Genomic DNA, 22,677 nt, shown 5'->3' on the forward strand with positions numbered 1-22,677 from the left:
AACTATGAATTTTGAGAAATGGAATCATCACCGGTTGTCAGCACGTAGAACCACATTTCTTGAGCAGGAGTCCCAGTATAACGCCATGCAGGACCGATTAAATTTTATTCTTTTAACTCTGAATAGATTCATTACCGAATTTAACTCGCGAAATGAGTTATGTACTCCGTTCTTACACAGCTATGTGCATCAGAGATGTTCTGATAAAATCAGATATAAATATTCATCTTGTAGATGGGGTACATCCATCACAGGGTCTCGGCGAGAAATGGGCGTCACAAATGCAGAAGGTCATATTGGACAATGAAAATAGAGTTTCCAATTAATATGTACAACTCGTGTTGTTATTTTATAATAGTATCGAGGCATTTGCCACATACTATTCATACACATATCATAATTGAATTATTTTTATTTAATTATTTCTTTAATTTGATATTTTTGCATTATATGTACAGAAATTCGGGGACGAAATTTGTCCTGTGGGGGGACTATGTCACGTATTTTTGTCACGGGAAAGTCCATTTAGCTTTCAGTATTTTTGGTTTTATTTAATTAAAACTATTGATTTTGATAAAATATGATATACATTTTATCCAAGTCATTTCATTCATTAATCATTCATTACATCATCAGTTCATATTAACTGACGGACCAAATTTAAAAGTCAAACGCACCTTAATTTGAATGCACTCTTGCATGAAAAACATCACCTGTTTACTAACTGCCTGTCACACCTGTAGTCACTACATTGTATGGGCATACGTGGAACAGAGTGTACTGTTTTGCAACAGTTCCCTGTATTTTCAGGTTAGTCAATTATAAATATAAAAAATGTTCGAATTATGAAATAGTTCAATACGAGAAATGTTAAGCTCGCTATTGTAATTTTATATTACAAAGTTGATTAATTGTCTTTTCAGAATAAAAAAATATACAGGACGACATTTTTCTTAATGCCACAAAATACCCGGCGATATTTATATCACGCTAGACTTCTTCCAATTTGTCTCTGGAACAAGTTTATGTTGCTTCACGATTGAATTCATCAATACATAAGTTTTACGGTCGTTATCATGAACTTTTTGATTTAATGTATGTACACATATAATATTTTATGCTTGTTTGGGTGCTTTTTGTGTTTGTTTTGTACAGATTCTATACCTATTATGTTCTTACTCGGATACAAATTCTTCATTTAATATACATAGTAATCACACTCATATGAGGGCCGTTTCCAAACATTTGAATGAAAAAATCTTGCTTATATTTTCAAATTAGTGTGAATTTCGCCTTCAATTCATATTTGTGTGCATTAAAAAAAAAACAACTGTCCTGGCTAAACTATTATTTTTATTTTATAATTGTATGATTTCATTTGTATTTGCAATACATCTTTTATCCATTGGTCTATCTCAATACCAGTAAATAATGATACAGTCAAACAAAAGCTTCATAGTCAGAGGTATACCCTAAATCTGTTGGTACTACAGACCTTTTATGTTCGTCACCATAATATGTTTGACAGAAGTCAGGAGATATCTACAGCCATATTTCACATTTTAACAACTCTCCCTACTGACGGCTCAGCTTAGGTAGTACAATACAGTTAGGTAATTTCTGAAAATTTGGTCTCATTTTGTAGAAATAAAGCTGTTTTGAGGCAGTCCGCACAGAAATGTTTTTAGTGTTTTTTTTCATAAAAAAGTGTATATTTTTTGAAATCCTTGGTGCGTGGAGGATAAACTCATTTATAAATAATTTAGTGATTATTCTGTTAAAATCCGGTATCAATGGTAACATACTGACAAAAATATTACCGAGTTTTAGCACAACTCAGAGGTGCCTTTCAAAACCTAACAGTCATATACTTTTTTTATAAAATATCAGGAACTTAGACACTACCACAGGATGAAAGCAGGCATGGAGAAGGTGGAAAAAAGGTATAAATAATGATTCATTTGTCGATTCATTCTCTCGTAATTTAAGTTCCCAACGTTCGTGCGAGAGAAGGTATTCTGAAAATCAGCCATCTGATGCTGAGGAGAGAACCTAATACGGCAGGGGACTGAAACGTTCCAGATACCATTCTTTATTTAAATTACACCTGTTTACCATAACACATATTACATCTGTCTAAGTATAAATACTTATCTACATTTAAACAATATATCCAGCATATTTCAACTTTTAATTTTGAGTTTTACAAAATTTGACGGTGTGCGAAACAGTGCGACTTTACTCTTGTCAACATTGACTTTCAGCTTCCATACTTGTCAATATGTGTATAAGGCATCAAGCTGGATTTGTAAATCACAACTTGACCCTGTCGTCAGCATATAATATGACAAATAAATGTAAAAACAGGTTGAATTCTGATTCAATGTAATCAGAAATACTTCTTAGACCTGTTATATTTTTACTTTCAAAAAAATCTTCCAAGTCATTTACATACAGTGAAAATCACGCGGGACGGGAGAAAGATTTTCGTCTTGCCTCAACCCTACATTACACGGGAAAAATTCAGAGTATTCCACCCATTAAAACTACCAGATTTGATATTTTACCATTAATACCATTCTTTTTAAATCGTAATAATTAAGATAATAGATGTAACATAAATATATTGTCAGTTGTGGAATACCCCCTTCGAAAGCCTCATTGATTTTTATTCAAGTTTTCCAAGAAATCATTCAGTCCTGAGTTAAGTATAGACGTAAAAAATTGCCCATACAGCTAAGAATAGTTATTAGTCTGTAATTTTTTGGATCAAGTTTAGCCCTTTATTTTTGAAAAAGAAAAAGAAATTATATTTCCCGTCAGCCATGCTTCTGGTATTTTTTTCAGTATCAAATATCATATTAAATAATTTTATATACACATGCATCAAGGTATGACATGTTCCTTTGATATATTCGTCATCAATGAGATCGTCACCGGAAGCTTTACCATTTTTGAGTTGCTTGACACATTTTAAAATTTCATTTTCAGTTATCTCACCATTAAAATTTTCCTGACCTAATCCTTCATTCTTATGAGGCTGACTTTATAGCTAATCTGATTAGAAAGAAAGAATATCGTTTGGCTAGATCCTTCAATCTCAGTTTCCGCTATATAGATGACGTAATATCTCTAAACAATCCTAATTTCGGGGATTTGATACATCGCATCTACCCAAAAGAACTTGAGATAAAGGGTACTACAGACACTGTGAAGTCAGCCTCATATCTTGACCTACACTTAGAAATCGATGGTAAAGGACAACTATTGACCAAACTTTACGATAAACGAGATGACTTTTCATTCAGAATTGTTAACTTTCCTTTCATTTGTGGCAACATCCTTTTGGCTCCTGCGTATGGAGTGTTTATATCACAACTCATACGTTATGTCAGAGCTTGCCGAAACTACGTAGACTTTTTGTATCGTGCTAGAACTCTAACAAATAGGCGTCTGGAACAGGGTTATGTTGCTACAAGATTAAAATCATCACTACAGAAGTTTTATGGTCGTCATCATGAACTCGTGGATCGTTATGGTGTATCCATCAGCACCATGAAAACTGATTTATTCAACGGGTCATGGTTTTCCTTTCCTTGTTTGTCTACCCCGGACTTGACTTTTTATGAGCAACTCGGAAATCCTATTTTTTTGTCTCGGTTGTTATAACTCCCATCAACTATAATTACAAATAACAGTTTAAATATTTAATGGGTATTTCAAATCAGTTTTGATTCAATAGAGCCTCAAATGCATCTTTTTCTTGAAAAGTAAGTCAAATTACTCCTTGACAGTCTTTTGTAATAGTATGAACCAATACTTTGTTTGTAAATTTGACTTTTTAATCTTATATTTTGTAGTACAAATTGTAAGACCAAACATGGATTTCTTTAACCCGTAATTCAGATTTGAAAAATAAAAAAATTAAACTCTTATTGCATAATACATGGTCACTCATCAGTATTGAAAATTTACCCATGAATGAAATAAAGTCAGTTCAATATAACGTACAAATGTAATTAGTATTGAAAAATCAGAAATATTTTTTTGTGGGACGATAGCCAAGATCTACAACTTTGATGCAAAAAGTGTTATTTAATTACCGTAGAACAACCAAAATCGCTTACAAGAAATGACTTATCTACATAAATCACATCCCAGCTTTGAAATCAATTCATACATCGGAAGCCGAGATTTTGTAGTGAAAAATGTTTACCCTATTATTCAAAATAGTGAAAAATGGCACAGACCAATGCAACAGGAATTTGATATTGGAAAGCTACAAATATTACTTACAATATATGCCCCATATATATAAATCCACAAACATTCATTCCATAGATTTGGAACTTTTTGTGATCATTTTTTTTTTGCTCTCAATTTTTTGATGTAATGAAAAGTGGTAACACCCCTGGAAGCAGGAGGTTAATATTGGGGAGCAACATAAATTGTCTACAATATATGAAACATTTATAAGAAGCCACGTACAAAAATTTTAAATCATTCCGGAATTTTATGATGAAAATTTTCTTAGTTATCCTAAATAGTAAAATGATCGCCAAAGTCCCACAGAATAGAAAGCTGATATTGGAGAGTAACATATACCCAATCGATATGAAGTCATACATCACATTTAAAATCAATCAATCCATTTGGACGTCAGAAAATTGCAAGGAAAACTGTGGACAGGCGGATGGGTGGATTAACAGGACAGTCGGAGAAAGATACTCCAATGTACAATCCACTCGTTGAGTGGGTTATGAAAATACAAGCAACAACAGCAAAAAATAAATAGTTATGTAACAATAGGAATCTGACAACCCGGTCAATCATAAATCAATAAATTTGGGAGAAGCAGAAATTGATTGCAGTTTAACAAATCAAGCTAAAGCTTATATCATGCAAACCTTACAGTAAATTATAAGAGTAATTATAGTGACATAAAATAAAACAAACTCTCAAAATAAAAACAAGCAAATATGAAGTACTAAGTAGCTGTCTTTGTAAGAATCATGCAAAATCTGAAAAAAAATGTGATACACCCTAAAAAAGGCTAAATATTTTTTATTTTTGTAATTAAATTGTTTTATGGGTCTATACTATGAAATGTGTAATTATTCATTCAAATCTGCCTACTCTTACGAGATGATCAACATTGAAACTCCAGTAGATTCTATTGAATTTGAGCGTCATTTACAGAGTTATCTCCCTTAATTTTGAAATCTACAGTGCATTCTATACAATTTTTATCTCCTAAGAGCACGGGTTATATGAAAAACCACATGTTAATTTCTGTTTACTATGACATTTCAAACAAAATATCAAAAATAAAAATATGTAGGTTTTTTACCCATGAATCACATTTAGCATGATCCTTAGCTGGAGTGCTACCTAAAATGTATCAAAACAAATTGTAAGTCATTGTTTCTCAATCCATCAGTAGCTTAAAGCATTTTACCCTAAAATGTTAAATCGAGTTGTCTTCACTTGTAATTCTCACTTTATCAAATAGCTACATTCCAGGTTCCTAGTGATAGTGAATTTCAACTTTGTCTGCATGTTCCACATAAATAAGTCTCTCTGAAAAAGTTCATGTTCTAATAAAAATATCATGTACTATAAGTATCATAGTAAAAGTATAATGTAATATGAATATCATGTTCCAGTAAAATTCTAATAGTTCAGTAAATTGTCCACCTGTACAACTTCAAAATATTTCGACGACTTACACACATCACCGAAATAAACAGATATGTCATTTATTAAAAAAGAGTTAATCATGAATGATAAGTAAAACTTTAGACTTTTGAAAGCAGAATTTGAAGTATTTCATGACTCTATCTCGATATGTTTCGGGCATTTGTCCAACCACAATTGTGAATCTGGTTTCTTTATGAATGTACAAAAAAACTAAGCATAGATAATTATCTCATTTAATATAAATGATTGTAAAACATGAACCGCCGGAAGATCATCACAATTTTTTTTTCTATAACAAAGAAAAGATTAAAAAACGCTTTAATAATGTTTTATTCGTTTCCGAAAGGAGAATCTATTTTACCACTTACTGTTCATGCTCATCAGTCTACTATGCTCTGTAGTTGCTATACTACTTTCTCATATTCAATAACACAAAATCTGAAAAAGTTTTACCATTTATATTAGTATTAATTTACCTTTCTCAAGCTGGTTTTTTAAGCATTTCAAGTCAACTAATTGGTACGCCTTTCCTCTAATCTCTGCAGCTCTCTCCATATAAGTTGGTTTTGTAATAAGATTCATAAATGAGTACATACGAGTCAGAACATCTTGTATCAACTTATCTAGAGCATCAAATTCTTTGTATTCAATCTCATAGTGTGACGAATGGTTTAATCTGTTTCTCATTAAACGTATTCGCTCAATGTCATCCCCTGGACATATTGACGTAGATGGTATGTCTTCAATCTTATTAACCTTCCCCCAATATCCAGAGCTTGGAACATATTTGTTTTGTTTTCTGTGTTCTGAATATAAGAACGTTACATCACACTGGTTTCTGGCTTTGACGTTCGGGTTGGTGATGACAAGCAAATCATACAAAGCATCAGCAAGTATTTCAGTAACAAGTATTGCCAGTCTTGTAAAGTTCATTTGTTTCGTTGAAAGTTCTGTTGGTTCATTTATGGCATCTGGTTTCTACAGAAAATAATATGTATAACAAAAATGATCCTAGAAGAAAATGGTTTAGAGTTTAAGAATTTGTGTGTATCTATCGTCCCTATCTTTAAGTGCCCAACGATGGTTGTATTGGGCCGAGAATAGGTGTATTGAACTGAAGAAATTCCCAACATAATTTCTTATGAGGTAATTTAGGGAATATATTCCACCAAAAAAATAGTAACCATAAGACACCTTTTCAAATAACTGTATAGGAGGGAAAATGTCATGCATGTTCATAAACTGCTAGAATTTCAATGTTGTACATGCCTAATGTGACGATAAATTTTTGAGGTAAGTTAAAAGTAGAAAAATAATTTTAGACTCTTAAGACCCCGAATCGCTTTAGCTGACTCTTTAATGAAAATTCTATTTTTGTAAAAGCAGCCACGTTTTTCTTGGATAAAAGCTAAAGGAACAATCATAGCACTTTTTATAAAATTCTATGAAGTAGTTTCGGAGACGAATGTTTTTTATACTAATAACATTAAAAATAGCCACAAAACTATAGACAAAAAGGCAATAACTCCAACATGGCTGAACAGGTTAACACAAAATATCGACTTTCGATAGATCTCACCATGCTTATTTTTTTAAACCATCATATTTTGGCTTAATTTTTTTAAATTTTTGGTTTGAATGTTGAGATATATGCGACAAAAATCTGACTGCCCCATGTTGCACCAGTATAGTCCCTGGTGTTATTTATATCTTTCTTTTGATTGGTTAGGGTTTATGAGTATCTTTTGGAGTTAGTGAGGTTTAAATGTTTTTATGAGCGGGAGGACATAATTTTATTTGATCGATTTCAGTCAGATTAATTTATATGTTTTTAGTATTAAGATTCTATTCAGGTTAGTTTCTGTAACATTTTCATTTAGTTTGGTTCATATTCAGTTTCACATGTTTCAGGTTACTGACATTCTATTTTATTGGGTTTGAGAGTTATCAAAGAGTTATGGTTTTTGAATGAACGAGTAAACTAAGTGCTATACTTCATATGAGTCTTGCTACTTAAGATTTATAATTCTTCCATGTATACATCTATTTGTTAGTTACATATCGCTTGATAATTTCACCTGGACTCCTGATTGTTATATTTTATTGTGTGTAGATAATTAGCATGTAACCAGTCTATATAAACATACTTAGTTTATTAGCAAAACTTTTGTATTACATATGAGGTAAACTATATATAGGGTTTTCATGTGCATTTATTTCGTATGCATTTTTAGTTTATTGCTTCGGGTTTGCTTATTTTTACTTCTCCTTTGCTTTGTGTCTTGTCTAATTAATATTTTAGTTTCATTCAGATCATTTTGTCGTAAATTGTTATAATTATTTGTGTCATTTCCTTTAGCATGAGATTATTAATCAGATTTATTTACTCATTTTAAAATTATTATATATATCTACCATTTTTGAATCCAAATATTAAAGAACATATACATACATCTAAATGAACCGGAGAAATACAACGTCTTCACAAAATCCAATAAACCTTAATAGCTCAAAAAACACTCATAAACTCTAACCAATCAAAACACTGATATCTATAACACCTGGGAATATACAGGTAGAAATACAGGTACATGTGAAAAACATCCACAATCCAAGTACTAAATCCCAGATTAAACCAGCTCATGTCATACAGTCGATTTAAGTTGCATAATAAATCACAGAAATCAACACAAATATAACAAATATCATAAAAACAACATATACTACAAACAGATAAGCGAACAAGAGGCTCCCAGGAGCCTGAATCACTCACCTGGTTGAATTTTGCCTTTAAGGGCAATAAATTAAAACAAGAAGTTGTCCAACAATTTTGACTCATAAAAACTTTAATAGGATCATTTCAGCAAATGAAAGTCTAAATCTATTATAGTTTTCAAGACATTGGCTGAAAACTGTAAAAAAAAAAGCCCTGTCATTTTCCCCTGTCAAGGGCAATAATAATATAAGAAGACGTCTGACAACTTTTATGCCTGAAGACTTTTGAAGTCCTAAAAATAAGGATCATTTTAGCTACTGAAAGAATTCGGTTAAACCTAACCGTTTTGGAGATATATGCGAAGAACTACTGACTGACCCCTATGTTCTATGTTTAGTAACAGCAGCCATGTTTTGATGGATCAAAATTCCCACATCAGTACTATGCATGATACCCCAAGAAACATTCATACAAAGTTTGGTTCCTATTGGTCAAGTAGTATAAGAGGAGAAGATTTTTTAAAGAAATAACATTAAAAATAGCAAAAAAAACGTTGAAAAAGGGCAATAACTCCATTATGGTGTATTAGATTAAAATGAAAATTTGAATGCACATAGATCTCATTATGCTGAACACTTTTACCTCATTTCAGAATTTTGCTAAACCTAACCATTTTGGATATATATGCAAACAACTACTGTCTGACCCCTATGTTATATTTTTAGTAACGGCGGCCACTTCAGTTCTATGCTGGATACCCAAAGGAACATTTATACCAAGTTTTGTTCCAATTGATTGAGTAGTTTCAGAGGAGAAGAGTTTTGAAAAATTGTTAACGATGACAACGGACGATGACAGCTTACGTTGCCGTTGGCCAGGTGATCTAAAAATATATTATATTTTGTAGATGAAAAAAAATTCACGCAGTATTGATCGCAAGCAAAACAATCAATGGTATTTGAGTCTTGCCGTATTTGGCCTGTTTTTCAATAAAATGTTCTGCTTTGTTTTTTTTTCTTTGGGTGGGTGGAGGGTTCGTATTGTCTCTGGTTGTATCTCACTTAAACTACTTACTCTTTCAAGCCAATCATTTCTAGAATAATGCACCTCTGCATGTTCGTCACAGCGATATTTCTTGTTTTCTTCTAAGATACCGAAACGCTTAAATCCTTTACAACATGTATAGGAAGTATCAGGACATTTCCATTTACATTCATAATTTATTCGCAAAGAGAATGTTTCGGTGATATTTGCCATTTTTTGTTCAACAAAAGTTTTGATATTGCTGTATGATTTAGTTAATGATTCACCAAATACAAGAACTTGCAGCTGAATAATGTTGTTGTACTTCATGACGATCAGTTTTTCGCACATGTTCTCAGAAATATCAAGTACTACTGCATTTGTAAAGAACAGAGGCAGTTCCTCAGTTAGTGTAGCACAAGCATACTTTTCACAAAAGTACATGATTAAATGGTTAAATATGAATGGTGGTAAAAAGTCACATTCTATACACAGACACTCTGATTTGTCATACTCTTCATCCACATATAGCCCTTTCAAGGTGGTTAACTCCCTGTTTCTAATCATACATGGCCCAAAATATTTTGAACACTTTTCCTTCAAAAAGTTTTCTTTGATAAATGAGGGTTTTATCAAAATGTGAAACTTCTCCATAATTTGCAACAGATACGCCCATTGCTTTTCCTCAATATTTTTAATTTTGAATATTTCCAGTAAAAGTGTCTCAGATACTTCACCAGTGCTCCTGACTTTCTCCCAATCAAGTTGTGGTAACTTGTGTTGAAATTCATCTGCTGTTACAATGCATCGGAACACATCACTCAGCCACTGTGGATCAATAATGATATAGTCAGGAAATTCTGCATAAAAAATTAAATGTCCCAAGTTGTGATTATAGCGGAGGTATAAATCTAATTCATCAGCTGTTAATGGATCTGTCAAACTTGTATTAATGTCCTCAATGTCCTGATGAGTAATGAATGGTTTTATTAACTGCTCGTATCTTTTTTTATCAAGAGCTTTGTCAAGTAAAATGAATTTCGTTGGATGCTTGGTTTCCCAATCTTTGCTTTTCTTTGCAGCATTTATGATTGCAGACTTAATTTTTCCTATGTCCTTTACCAAGAGCTCAGTATTGGATGTGAAATGAATTTCTTCATAGATGTGTCTTCTTAAGTTGTTGATACTTTTACATTTTTTGTCAATGTTTTTTGTAAAATTCTCAACCTAAAACAATAACATAAATAGAAGTACACAATAAACCATAATCTATTATTAGTTTCGTTTTGCAAGTTAGATTCCGAAATATACCAGTAACTGAGATGAATACTTCCAGCCGAAAAGATCATTCATGTATCCTGCTTCATGCATCATGTGGCTATCGTGTATCATGTGCTCCGTGTGCATGCTTCATGTGCTTCGTATCGGTGTTTCATGGGAATCGTGTGCATGTTTCGTGTGCGTGGGATAGCGAACGTGACACATTTCAGGGGGTGTAAACAAGTTTATTTCCAGCCATATTTTAGGTTAACCCAACAGTTTTCTTTGTTCAATTTGACCCCTATGGTAAATTATTAGTACTGACAGCCATGTTTTTCGTAAGATAAAAAATCCCATATTTCATATTCATAATGTTCTGACTCAATTTAGCACCAACTTTGTCTGACACTTCTTATAATCATATCATACATAACCAAACTGATTATGGCATCCATTCCACACAAACTTAGCATCAATTTTTAATACGCTCCCAAAGGGAGCGTTTATGGTTTTATTAGCAACTTGGTTTTGTATACTTATGGCAACAAAAAGCATCAATAACCGGTTTGTACCTGCATTTTCAGGAGCTGAAAAACAGCATAATAGCAGCTTTATTTGCATATACTTGCGTATGTGTGACTGAGCACCAAACCAGTCTCGGAAAATATTTGCTAGTTTCGATAATTAAATACAAATCGAATCATAGTTTTTCCAAGATAGGGTTGGCCTTATAGTCTGCAGTATGGCTCCCGGATGTTTACGAAAATTATATTATATAATATATAATATCATATAAAAGAATCTGACAACTACTTAAAACAACAAGTATGGGTAACATGATAATGCACTCCATCACCTTTCTATAACTAGTAAATAAAGGACAAACTTTGTTATGAAAATTACTAAATTGAAATATGCTTATCTAGATAAGCAAGTCAAAGTCATGATCATGAAAATATACACATTTTCTCTATATTTACAATGATGATATTCTACTGAATTTACCTGACATTTATCTTGATGTGTTCCTATAACAATACATGGTGGCTTTAATGCAGCTTCATTTGTGTCTTCACACAGACAGTGAATTGTGTCAAACCAAAATTTAAATTCACCTGAAATGATATTGTTCAAAGTATTCCTTCTTTAAAAAATGATAAACTCCGTAATAATATAATACAATATTATCGTTTGTATTAAAATGCGACATTACATTAATTGTTTTTGTCTCATTTTGTTATGTTTGAAAATGCTCAAATAAGTAACATTTTCTTTTCATGTGGTTATCAATGCATATTTCCTGTCTATCGTATACAACATGGTTGTATCTTCATCATAAATTAATGATTTTCTTAGTTTCAAATTTTCAATTCAAACAAATATTTTACAAAATTAAATTTAAGTAAAATTTGCAAATACATATAAAATATAGGTACATTGTCGAAAATTATTGAAGATATGTGATGAGTCGACGAAACGATTAGGAAATGCGAGGCTCTGCCGAGCTATTTCCCCCGTTCCAAGCCAAATACACATATCTTCAATAATTTTTGACAATATATATATATTGTTTTTATCCTGTTATATTAATAGTTTTGTGCGTGTGTACATTTTTAAAATAAAATTTTAAAATGCATATCCCCTGAGGAGCCCCGATCGTTAAACCGGAAGAAAAAAATTAATACGCATGGCACATAACTCGTTAAACATTGAAATTTAATCTGCACCATATAATCCGTGAAATCTGTTTGAAGAGAATGAGCAATGTATCAAAATTTATTTAATTCCAAGAGACAAAAGAGTAAAATGAACAATAAATACAAATATTTTAAAAGTTGCAAAGTCGATTTTAAGAACATTAAGTTTTTGTATTTCGCGAGGAAGGTAGAAGCCGACTTGTTTCTGTTTGGTATATGGCAGGAGATTTCAGGGGTGAAATTGGTGCACTAGTTTCTTTGGGATGTGAAATATTTACTTGAGATTTTTGAAGAAGAGGAGGCAGTTGTATGGGCAGATCTATAATGTAGTGTTCCTCTGATTCATTATCTTGGGGTTTAGGCAGTAATGAATCCAAGAGCATAACAGTTTCCTGGTCATTTGTCTCTTCAAGAGTTTTATCATATTGCAATGCTTCAATTTCTTCAGTGGGGACCAGTTTATGTTAAATTGTGACGGACACTCTGGCTCCAAGTCCGACATGACTGAAATGACAGGGGAAGTCGTCTGCAAGCTGATAGTGTATCATCTGAATGAGATTTGGGATTTGCCATATATATGACGGTGAAAAAAAAATACAAACAAAATCATTATTTGGTTTACATAAAATCTTTTATGTCATTCAGCTAAAAAAGTGAAAACGAAACAAAACAGGGAAAAAAATATTAACCGGATACGCAATCGCAATTTGTTTATATCGAATCTATGGTGGCGGCCATGATTAATTTATGCATACCAGAAAAAAAAGTAGTTCCGCCGATCATGTGAGTGGGAGGAGCCAGAAAGGCGATAACCTGCTAATGTACGGATACAGCAAAAAAATAACCGTATACCTTTATTCGTTTAACAAATAACCTCATTGCAGGATAAATATATATAATTAATAAGCAGGATCTTCAATAAATTGTTTTGTCTTAGGGTTGGTAAAATAAAGACACATAACCAGGGATATTTTCTCAGTTATATTTGACGAAACATTACACAACAAAAGTACATTAAATATTAAGTAAAAACCTAAAGTTGGAATGGAAGAGATGCATGCTCAAGATGAAAGTCAAAGAGCTAATATAATTCATGATATGAATTTTAATATGCCAAAAAAAGATAAAAATAAAAACTTGTCTATTAATAGCTTTTAACTGAAACATGTATATGTCAGATTTATTTATTTACATTTACATCTCAGTGTACTTACCCAGGGAACAGTCACAAGAATCAACAAGGCTTGTAACAACGAGAAAAACAGCATTTTTAGCAAGAAATACTTGGTGGGTATAATAAAAGTCGTCGTCCCCTCCAAAATCCCATATTGATATTCTGATGTCTTTTTCATCTATTTCTCCAGCTTTTATAATGTCTGCTAGGTCTTGATTTATCTTGCTTCCTTCATCATTAATCCTTATATCATTTGTTTCAATATTCGTGAATGTGCTTTCATTTTCTATGTGTATTTCTTCTGGTAATGTGGATTTTTCCATCGATTGCTGTTCCAAAGTAGGAACTAATTTTCCGGATTTTGTAGAACTGCAACTCAAATTAGTTAAATTGACTTCATCTAAATGAATAAGACTTGACATCAAATCCCCATACAGTTTTATTCCACACATTGAAATGTTTATCAAGAAGATGGTAAAAAAAAACAGACCTAAATATGAAAATTGTGATGAAATTATGAGTTTAGGAAATGCAACTATACAGTAATATTTTCTGCATTAAAACTGACTTTAGAAAAGTTTTGAACACTCTGGGCAATGCAAAGCAATAACAAATCGATAGAATATAACTAACCTTTACTATGACTGTCTGAGCCTGTTAAAGTCTTTTCTGTATTCATTGTATCAGTTGGTTGTTCTCGTGAATATATGAGAGTAACTCCTGAATTTAACATCAAAAGAAAATTATTACTGTTATTATATTCTAAGTAAGTAGACAAATTTATATTTTTCTAATGAAATGTGAATACCACTAGCAATATTATTTTAATAAATATGATAAGGGCTTACAAACCCCTACTCAAAATAGTTGGAACTTTGACAAAATGTCATAATTTGCATTGATAAACAATTCTCAAAAATGTACATCTAATGCATTTTTTCCCTTATATTTCAATTCAACATTTTATCAACAAATGGTGTGCATGGAATTATAAGAATGTATCATTTGAAAAGTATCACAAAACAAGGGTGCAACACAAATAAAATTCGACTGGCACACAAACAGTTAAAACAATTTCTATAAGCAGTGCATTAACAACCACTTGTATCTGTAAACATCTCAGATCTCTTTTCTGTCTGTAATGCACAAGTCAGCAGTCTTGAATCTATTTTTAAAACAAGGTCAGCAAAATTAACAATATGAAATACTATAATTCAAATATTGATACATTAGTCATTACAATTAAAGAATCTTAGTGAGCCCGATCACATTCCCCATGTGTCCATATGTTGGATACTCAAGTAAATTTGTAAGAGAAAAACGTGTAGGAGGACCCTGATAAACAAGAGGCTCCCAGAAGCCTGAATCGCTCACCTTGTAATTTCTCACATTTCAAGGGCAAGAACTCTTATAAGGAGTCATATGACAACTTTTATCCCTGAAGACTTGCACAGGCCTTACAATAAGGATAATTTCAGCAATTGAAAGAATTTAGCTAAACATAACGGTTCCGGAGATATACTACTGTCTGACCCCTATGTTCTATTTTTAGTTACAACGGCCGTGTTTTTCGATGAATCAAAAATCCCCACATCCGTTCTATGCAGGATCCGCAAAGGAACATTCATACCCGATTTGGTTTCAATTGGTCAAGTAGTGTCAGAGGAGAAGATTTTTGAAAGAAATAACATTTAAAATTGCAAAAATCATTGAAAAAGGGCAATAACTCCAACATGGCTTAACGGATTAAAACCAAAATTTGACCAGAGATAGATCTCATCATGCTAAACACTTTTATCTGCGTCAGAATTTAGCTACAACTAACGGTTTAGGAGATATATGTGAAAAACTACTGTCTGACCCCTATGTTCTATTTTAGTAACAGCAGCCATGTTTTTAGACGAATCAAAAATCCCCACAGAAGTTCTATGCATGATACCCCAAGGAACATTCATACTGATTTTGGTTTCAGCTGGTCCAGTAGTTTCAGAGGAGAAGAGTTTTGTATAACTGTTGACGACGACGTATGCCAAGTGATAGCAATAGCTCACATGGCCTTTGGCCAGGTGAGCTAAAAAGGAATAAGAGTGTTTTTTAGGCTTTAGACCTTTATCTGTTAAAGAAATTCAGTTACTGAGAATGGTAGTTTACTCAAGACTGTGATTTTTTTTAGTTTTAGTTAATCCAAAAGTAAAAATAATCGTAGCGGAACAAAACGTACACTTGAACTGTAACTTATCATGGTGAAATTATATTCCAAAATCATGTAATAATCTGCAAGTGTTGAGAAGACTAAAAAGGTTATTTTTGTGAGTGTAGCTAAGTTCAAGGCCCGTTATTTTGGTAAAAATCATCCGAGCGGAACAAACGTTAAACTTGACCTGTAACATATCATGGTGAACTTGTATACCAAAAACCATGTCAATATCTGCAAGCGTTTAGAAAAAAGTCTGGAAAACTTTTTTTCTGCGAATTTTGCTAAGTTCAAGGCCTGTTATTTTAGAAAAATCATCGCAGTGGAACGAAAGTTCAATTTTACCTGTTACTTATCATGTTGAATTTCTGTATTAAAAATCATGTCAACATCTGCAAGCATTTAGAAAAAAAGTCTGGAAAACTTGTTTTCTGTTAATTTTGCTAAGTTCAAGGCCATAATTTCATTAAAAATAATGGGAACGGAACGAAAGTTAACTTGACCTGTAACTTATCATGGTGAACTTACACACCAAAAATCATGTCAATTTCTGCAAGCGTTTAGACAAAAGTCCGGAAAACTGATGATGGACTGACGGACAGACTGGTCAAAAATATTATATTCCTCGCAACTTCGTTGCATGGGGTATTATTATTGTCCTTCTTTACTAAAGGGAGAAGGGGCAATAAAGAGTATTATTGGGCTAAATTTCAACTGAGAATTAATCAAAAAGTGTTGAATGATTTAATTGTGAGTTTGGAGACTTGAATCCAACCACAAAAATAAACCATAAAGACTTCTGATAATTCTTGCTTTGAAAGGACAGACAAATACAGATATTATGTCAAATTTTGTACTTTTTGGTCACTTTCTGGTCATATTTTTGGCAAGGAAATATTGTCCACAACCAAGAAACAACTTCATCTTTAGTGAATACATTCATTAATAAATAGTTTATCATATGTAAATATATAGAGTTGTTTCTTGGGTGTGGACATATTTTTCTGCATGTAAATATATCCAAAAAACTTCAACCTTTTTAATTCTCAGCAGTTTTTTTATTATTTTTTATTCAATGACATAAAGTTGTGGCACCATTATGACGTCATTACAATGAAATAATGCCAAAAAATATTATTTTTCTTTTATTTATATATCTAACTACGATCAATTTCCATGTTACAGCAAAGTTGATAATTTCAGTCAATATTCACAACTTATTGCCCCTACACCATCACTAGGTGAAATTGTGTTTAGACTAGTAAATTGAATCGTGTATATACTATATTGTGTACACTGATCCTGTTTTCCTGACATAAGTTCCATCAAGACATTTATATGAATCACTTAACTTCTTTCTAAGCAACTCAAAATCAAGACGTGTTCCAACATTAGTTACTATGTCATTAACTTTCTGTCTCATATTTTCTGGTATTCTTCTAGGATTTATATATCTTTCATCAAATCCATCATTGAATAGTACACATAGAATTAAAGCACATAACTCAGTTTTGTTGGTTTCTATTCTTATCTTTATATCATTTATAATACTTTTTATTGGAGATTTGAAAATTTCAGTAACTTCCTTTTTTCTTTTGACATCTTACAAAGTAAAGGAAAATAAGAATACTTGTCCAACATTTTACCTAATGTCCTTATATCATTCTCAGATAGATTTGTGTATTTTTTTATCATTTTAAGTCTTTCATCATGATTCAGTTGATGCTCTTTTGATTCTAAATCACATGCATGTTTAGTAAATATCTTCAATGACTTGAATTTTGTATCTTTGAATATATGTAAACGGCATGAGACCATAATTTTCATGTGTCCATGTTTTTCTTCTTTAGCTTCTTGTTTATCTGTCTTGTCTGGTTGAAGAAGTTGTTTAATCTCATCAGCCTTGTCATACCATGTCTGCAAGTTTTGTTCATTAACAAAGTTCTTTCCACAGATTTTATATACTACAAAAACCTGATTCTTCTTTATGTCTCTGTATTGTTTGATATCTGCAGGACATGATATAAATATAATAATATCATATCTTTTCTTTTTATTTAATTCTAGTGCCACATGGTGTATTATGGATGACTTCCCAGACCCAGAACTTCCAGTAACTACAACAACATCTTCCTTTTCAATCAACTTGGCCACATATTCTGTTGCCCTGGTAACCGTAAACATTGCTTCCTCTTTTTTCCATTCTTCTATAATCATTTTGTGTTTTTCTGAAATCAGATTAAACATTTCAATAATGTTCATTTAATCATTTAGATAATTTACACGTTAAGTCCTCAATATTATTAAATTGTCCATCAAGATGTTTAAATGTATCACTGAACTGTGTTCTCTTTCTTGCAACACTAAGATCTATTTATAAATTAGTTACTACTATATCTGTTACTTTCTGTTTAATATTGTCTGGTGTTGTTCTAGAATTTATATATGTTTCATCAAATCCATCATTGAACAGTACACATAAAACAAAGGCACAGAACTCAAAGTTGTCGGTTTCTATCATAATCTTTATATCATTTATGATACCTTTAATGGGGGATTTGAAAATTTCAGTAACTTCCTCGACTGTTTTTTCTTTTGACATTTTACAAAGTAAAGGAAAAAAATTGTTATTACAATTGTTGATGGTGTCAGCTGTTATCTGTCATAATTATTGTTGTCTGCGTTAGTTTTTGTGTGTAATAATTACTATTGTTTGTGTCAGTTGTCTCCTGTAATTAATTACTGTTGTCAGTGTTATTTCATGTCCGTCATAATAATTGTTTATAGTTTTATTATTGTCTGTCATAATTACTCTTAATAGTGTGATTTATTGTCAGCATTATAATTGTTGATGGTGTTAGTTGTAATCAGTCATATTAACAGTTGTCTACTTTAATTGTTGTCTTTGATTATAACTGTTATTGGTGTAATTTTTTGTATTTTAAAATAACAGCTGATGGTGTTAGATGTTGTCGGTCATAATTACTGTTGTCAGTGTTTGTTTTTTTATTTTTTTTAAGATAACCAGCACATGGTTACATGTTATGTTATATACAGTCATAGTAACAGGAATGTACAATATTTCTATTATGATACATAAACAAATATATTCTAGGATATTTGATATGTACTTTTTCATAATACCCCCCCCCCCAATTAAAAAAAAATAAAATAAAAAATAAAAAAATAAAAAAAGGTTTGAAAAAAAAAATTAACTGGAACTAAAAAGTTAAAAAGTGGAGGGGTATTGTCCTACATACACGTCAACATTACTGAGTTCTATCTGTTGTGAATGTTAGTTGTTGTCTCATTACTACTGTTGTTTGTGAAAGTTGTTGTCTGTCTACAATACAGTTTTTGGTGTAAATTGTTGCCTGCCACAATTACTGTTGGTTGTGTGATTTGTTGTCTGTCATAATTACTAATGTTGGTGAAAGTTGTTGTCTGTCTTAAATACTGCTGTTGGTGTTAGTTGTTGTCAAAATGTAATACTGTTGTTGCTGTTAGTTGTCTGACAAAATTACTGTTGGTAGTGGGATTTGTTGTCTGTCATAATACCTGTTGTTGTTGAAAGTTGATGTCCGACTTCAATACCGTTGTTGGTGTTAGTTGTTGTCTGTCACAATTACTGTTGGTTGTGTGATTCGTTGTTGGAAGTGTTACTTGTTGTTAATTAAAATTACTTTTGACAATGTTAGTTGTTGTCTGTCATTATTACTGTTTGTAAAGTTAGTTGATGACCGTCAGAATTACAATTGATGGTGCTAGTTGTTGTCTGTCATTATTAGTTGTTGAACTAAATTGTTGCCTGGCATAATTACTGTGAATAGTTTAATTGTGTAAGTTGTTGGCTGTCATATTTAATGTTAGCAATGTTTGTCTTCAATTCTATTGTTGGTGTTATTTGTTGTCTGTAACAGTTACTGTTGGTAGTGTATATTGTCTGCCATAATGACTGCTGTTGTAAGTTGTTGTCTGTCATAATTACTGTTGATAGTGTATGTTTTCTGTCATAATGACTGTTGTTGAAAGTTGTTGTCTGTCATAATAACTGTTGTTGGTGTTAATTGTTACTGTTGATAATTAATGTTGATGGTGTTTGTTGTTGTTGTTCTTAAATACTGTTGTTGGGGTAAGTTGTTGTCTGTAATATTCACAGTTGTGGATGTTAGGTGTTGACAGAGCAAGTTGTTGTTTATCATAATTACTGTTGTTGGTGTTAGTTGTTGTTGTAAATTGTTACCTGTCATAATTACTGCTGATAGTGTCAGCCGTTGTCTGTTATAATCAAAGCTGTTTGATTTGTTGTCTGTCATTATCTTTGGTAAATACTCTGTATCAGTTATCGTAATTATGTCTGTCATCTTTTCAGTTGTTAAACTTTGGCACAAGCACTGTTTTTGTTACTTCTGTTTTTATATTTGTTTTATTATGTTGAATGAATGGTTGTCTGATTCAGTTTTCTTCTTCGTGCCTGTAAATAAGTCACTGTGCTGTCCATCAATGTGTTTCTTGTTGTCAGTCATTGCTTGCCAGTGTCTTATTATGCCTTTTTTGTTATTGTCAGTCAATGTTACATCTATTAATTATGTGATTATAAACTCTTTTTGTCTGTTGTTTCCTCTGTTGTCTGTCAATGTTTATGATGTTGTCTTTGATGTTAATTGAGTAACCTCTCTGTTTTGGTCCGTCATTTCCTGTCGTTTGTCAGTCTGTTGTTTTTTATTTTGTTGTTTTTAATGTTTATCTTTTACATAATTAATGTCGGTCATTTCCTCTGTTGTCTGTTAGTCAGTTGTTTTTTATGTTTATCCATGATTTTCCTTTTTTGTCATTTCCTGTCGTGTTTTTTTTTTCTTTTCAGTTGTCTTTGATGTTTATCTTTTACAGTACTTTTTGTCTGTCATTTCTTTTATTGTATGTCAGTCTGTCTTTATTTTGTTTTCTTTTGATTTTAAATATAATTTTCCTTTGGTTCTGTCTGTCATTTCTTCTGCTGTATTATTGGATCAATAAAGCAATATTATTCACCTACCTCTCACATTCCAGTGTAAAATCTGTTCTCGTTCATCTGGAAAGTAAATGATTCATTAAAGTAATAACATGTACTACTTCCCTATATCTTAGTAAAATTCTTATACAAATCTCATGCTTATCCGGAATTTTAAATTTTAAGAAGGTTTGCAATGTTTTTTTTTTTTTTGTTTTTTTGTTTTTTTAATTCCTTAAGCTCATACTTAAGGAACAATCATATCAACTTTCACTGACTTCCATTAAGTAATTTCTGAAGAGAAAATACTAGAAAAGAATAACATTAAGAAAATTGAAAAATGTCGAAAAAGGTCAATAACTCAAAAAATGGCTGAACAGAGTAAAACAAATATTTGACCACAGATAGATCTCATCCTGCTGAACACTTCATCCTATCAAATAGTTTCAGAGGAAAAGATGGTTGAAAAAATGAACAGACACTGCCTTATGCTTTCTGATACCTTTCATATATCACCATGTATACATACAGGTCAGTACAATTATCTGTATAAACTAGTGTTTAATATTTTTATGCAATTTTAACCAGAAAAAAAACATATTTCGGAGTCCCAGAAGCAAACCCTGGTAAGACCCGTTATTTCGGTAAAAATGAAACATAATCTTTATCTGTAACCTATCATAGTGAACTTATATACAGAAAATCATGTCAATATCTGCAAGCATTTAGAAAAAAAGTATGAAAAACTGTTATTTCAGTGCTTTTTGCTAAGTTTAAGGCCAATAATTTTAGTAAAAAAATCATCGGAGCAGAATGAAGCGTAAACTTAATCTATCACTTATCGTGATTAACTTGTATACCAAAAATCATACATATTACATGAATTACATGCATTTTTAAATAGAGTTACATGCATATGGTTGGTAGTATGCTGTCACTCCACAAATGACAGTGAATGGACAAAATTTAAGCCATGTGTAAAATTGAGGATTTAAATTCTTTTTAATTCTAATAAAAGATAAAACTGCTAGAAATTTATGTGCAGGTACATGTTCTGCCAATGGATTCATATTTCTGAAAGTTATTGTGCAGGTAAATGTTCTGTAAATGTATTCATTTTCCTGGAAGTCAATGTGTCTGTAACTGTACCGGTACCAGTATATGTTCTGTAAATGTGCAGGTATGGGTATATGTAAAGTTCAGATTATTTTTGAATTAAAATAAATTGAAACGGCTATCTATATCATCAATTCATTATAAAGACTAGAGACTGGAAGAATACATTTGTTGTACTTAGTTTCTTTTTAACAATTCTGAAAATACAATTCAAAATTTTTTATTTGAAGAAACATTTTTATCATTTCCTGAAAGAAGGACAAATCTTAGTATTAGGTTTTTCCCACACCAATTTGTATATGCTGAAAGGTTTCTTAATTCTTGTATAAATTGGTTTGTACTGTGAAAACTGTGGGGTGCATTAATACGATCATATTCATGGAGAGTTAGCTGCAATAATGTAGCTCCTGAGTCAAACTTGCGTCTCTGCTGAGTAAGCAAGCATGGAGGTTTTTATTATTTTATCATTCACCCATGCCTTTCATAAAAAATGTGGTACCAGGTACTTTTACCCTTCTAAACTAATGAAAGGTACCTCCACAATTCTAAAATTTCATACATTTTTATTAAACAAAATGATGAAAAGTACCTCCTACAAAACCAAAGGTACGTGTACCTGCATTGGAATAAAATAATGAAAACCCTGTTCACCACGTTTTTAAATTCACTGGTGTCTGAATATGGTATTTTTACAGACGATGACAAGGTAATTTTGCCTTCTGTCTTAAAATGGATTTTGTCTTTATGGTATAGGTAGAACGGTGCTATTTCTTATTAGTTTAGGTTGGCCTTTCATGTACCCTACTC

General features: G+C 31.8%; 1 protein-coding gene across 1 annotated transcript; it reads right to left on the reverse strand.

The window, feature by feature from the left end:
* Nucleotides 1-1,381: 1,381 nt before the first annotated feature.
* LOC148597615 (uncharacterized) lies at nt 1,382-17,992 on the reverse strand. The gene is made up of 8 exons (XM_088563056.1): nt 17,337-17,992; nt 14,670-14,739; nt 14,204-14,290; nt 13,611-13,970; nt 11,705-11,814; nt 9,491-10,666; nt 6,177-6,678; nt 1,382-5,580 (listed from the first exon to the last, which is right to left on the reverse strand). The coding sequence occupies exons 1-8, from the start codon at nt 17,979-17,981 to the stop codon at nt 5,528-5,530; spliced, it is 3,003 nt and encodes a 1,000-aa protein (XP_088419182.1). The 5' UTR covers nt 17,982-17,992; the 3' UTR covers nt 1,382-5,527.
* Between the last annotated feature and the right edge of the window lie 4,685 nt (nt 17,993-22,677).

This window comes from Perna viridis, chromosome 15 (assembly GCF_037379345.1).
Source record: "Perna viridis isolate PV_CMFRI_1.1 ecotype Kerala chromosome 15, ASM3737934v1, whole genome shotgun sequence".
NCBI lineage: Eukaryota > Metazoa > Mollusca > Bivalvia > Mytilida > Mytilidae > Perna > Perna viridis.

Coding starts and splice junctions, on each gene's coding strand:
- LOC148597615 (XM_088563056.1), bottom strand. CDS start 17,981: ATGATTATAGAAGAATGGAAAAAAGAGGAAGCAATGTTTACGGTTACC. Junction 14,740..17,336: donor AAAAAAGGAAGTTACTGAAA/TTTTCAAATCTC, acceptor CTTGTTTTAAAA/ATAGATTCAAGACTGCTGAC. Junction 14,291..14,669: donor GATGTTTACAGATACAAGTG/GTTGTTAATGCA, acceptor TGTTAAATTCAG/GAGTTACTCTCATATATTCA.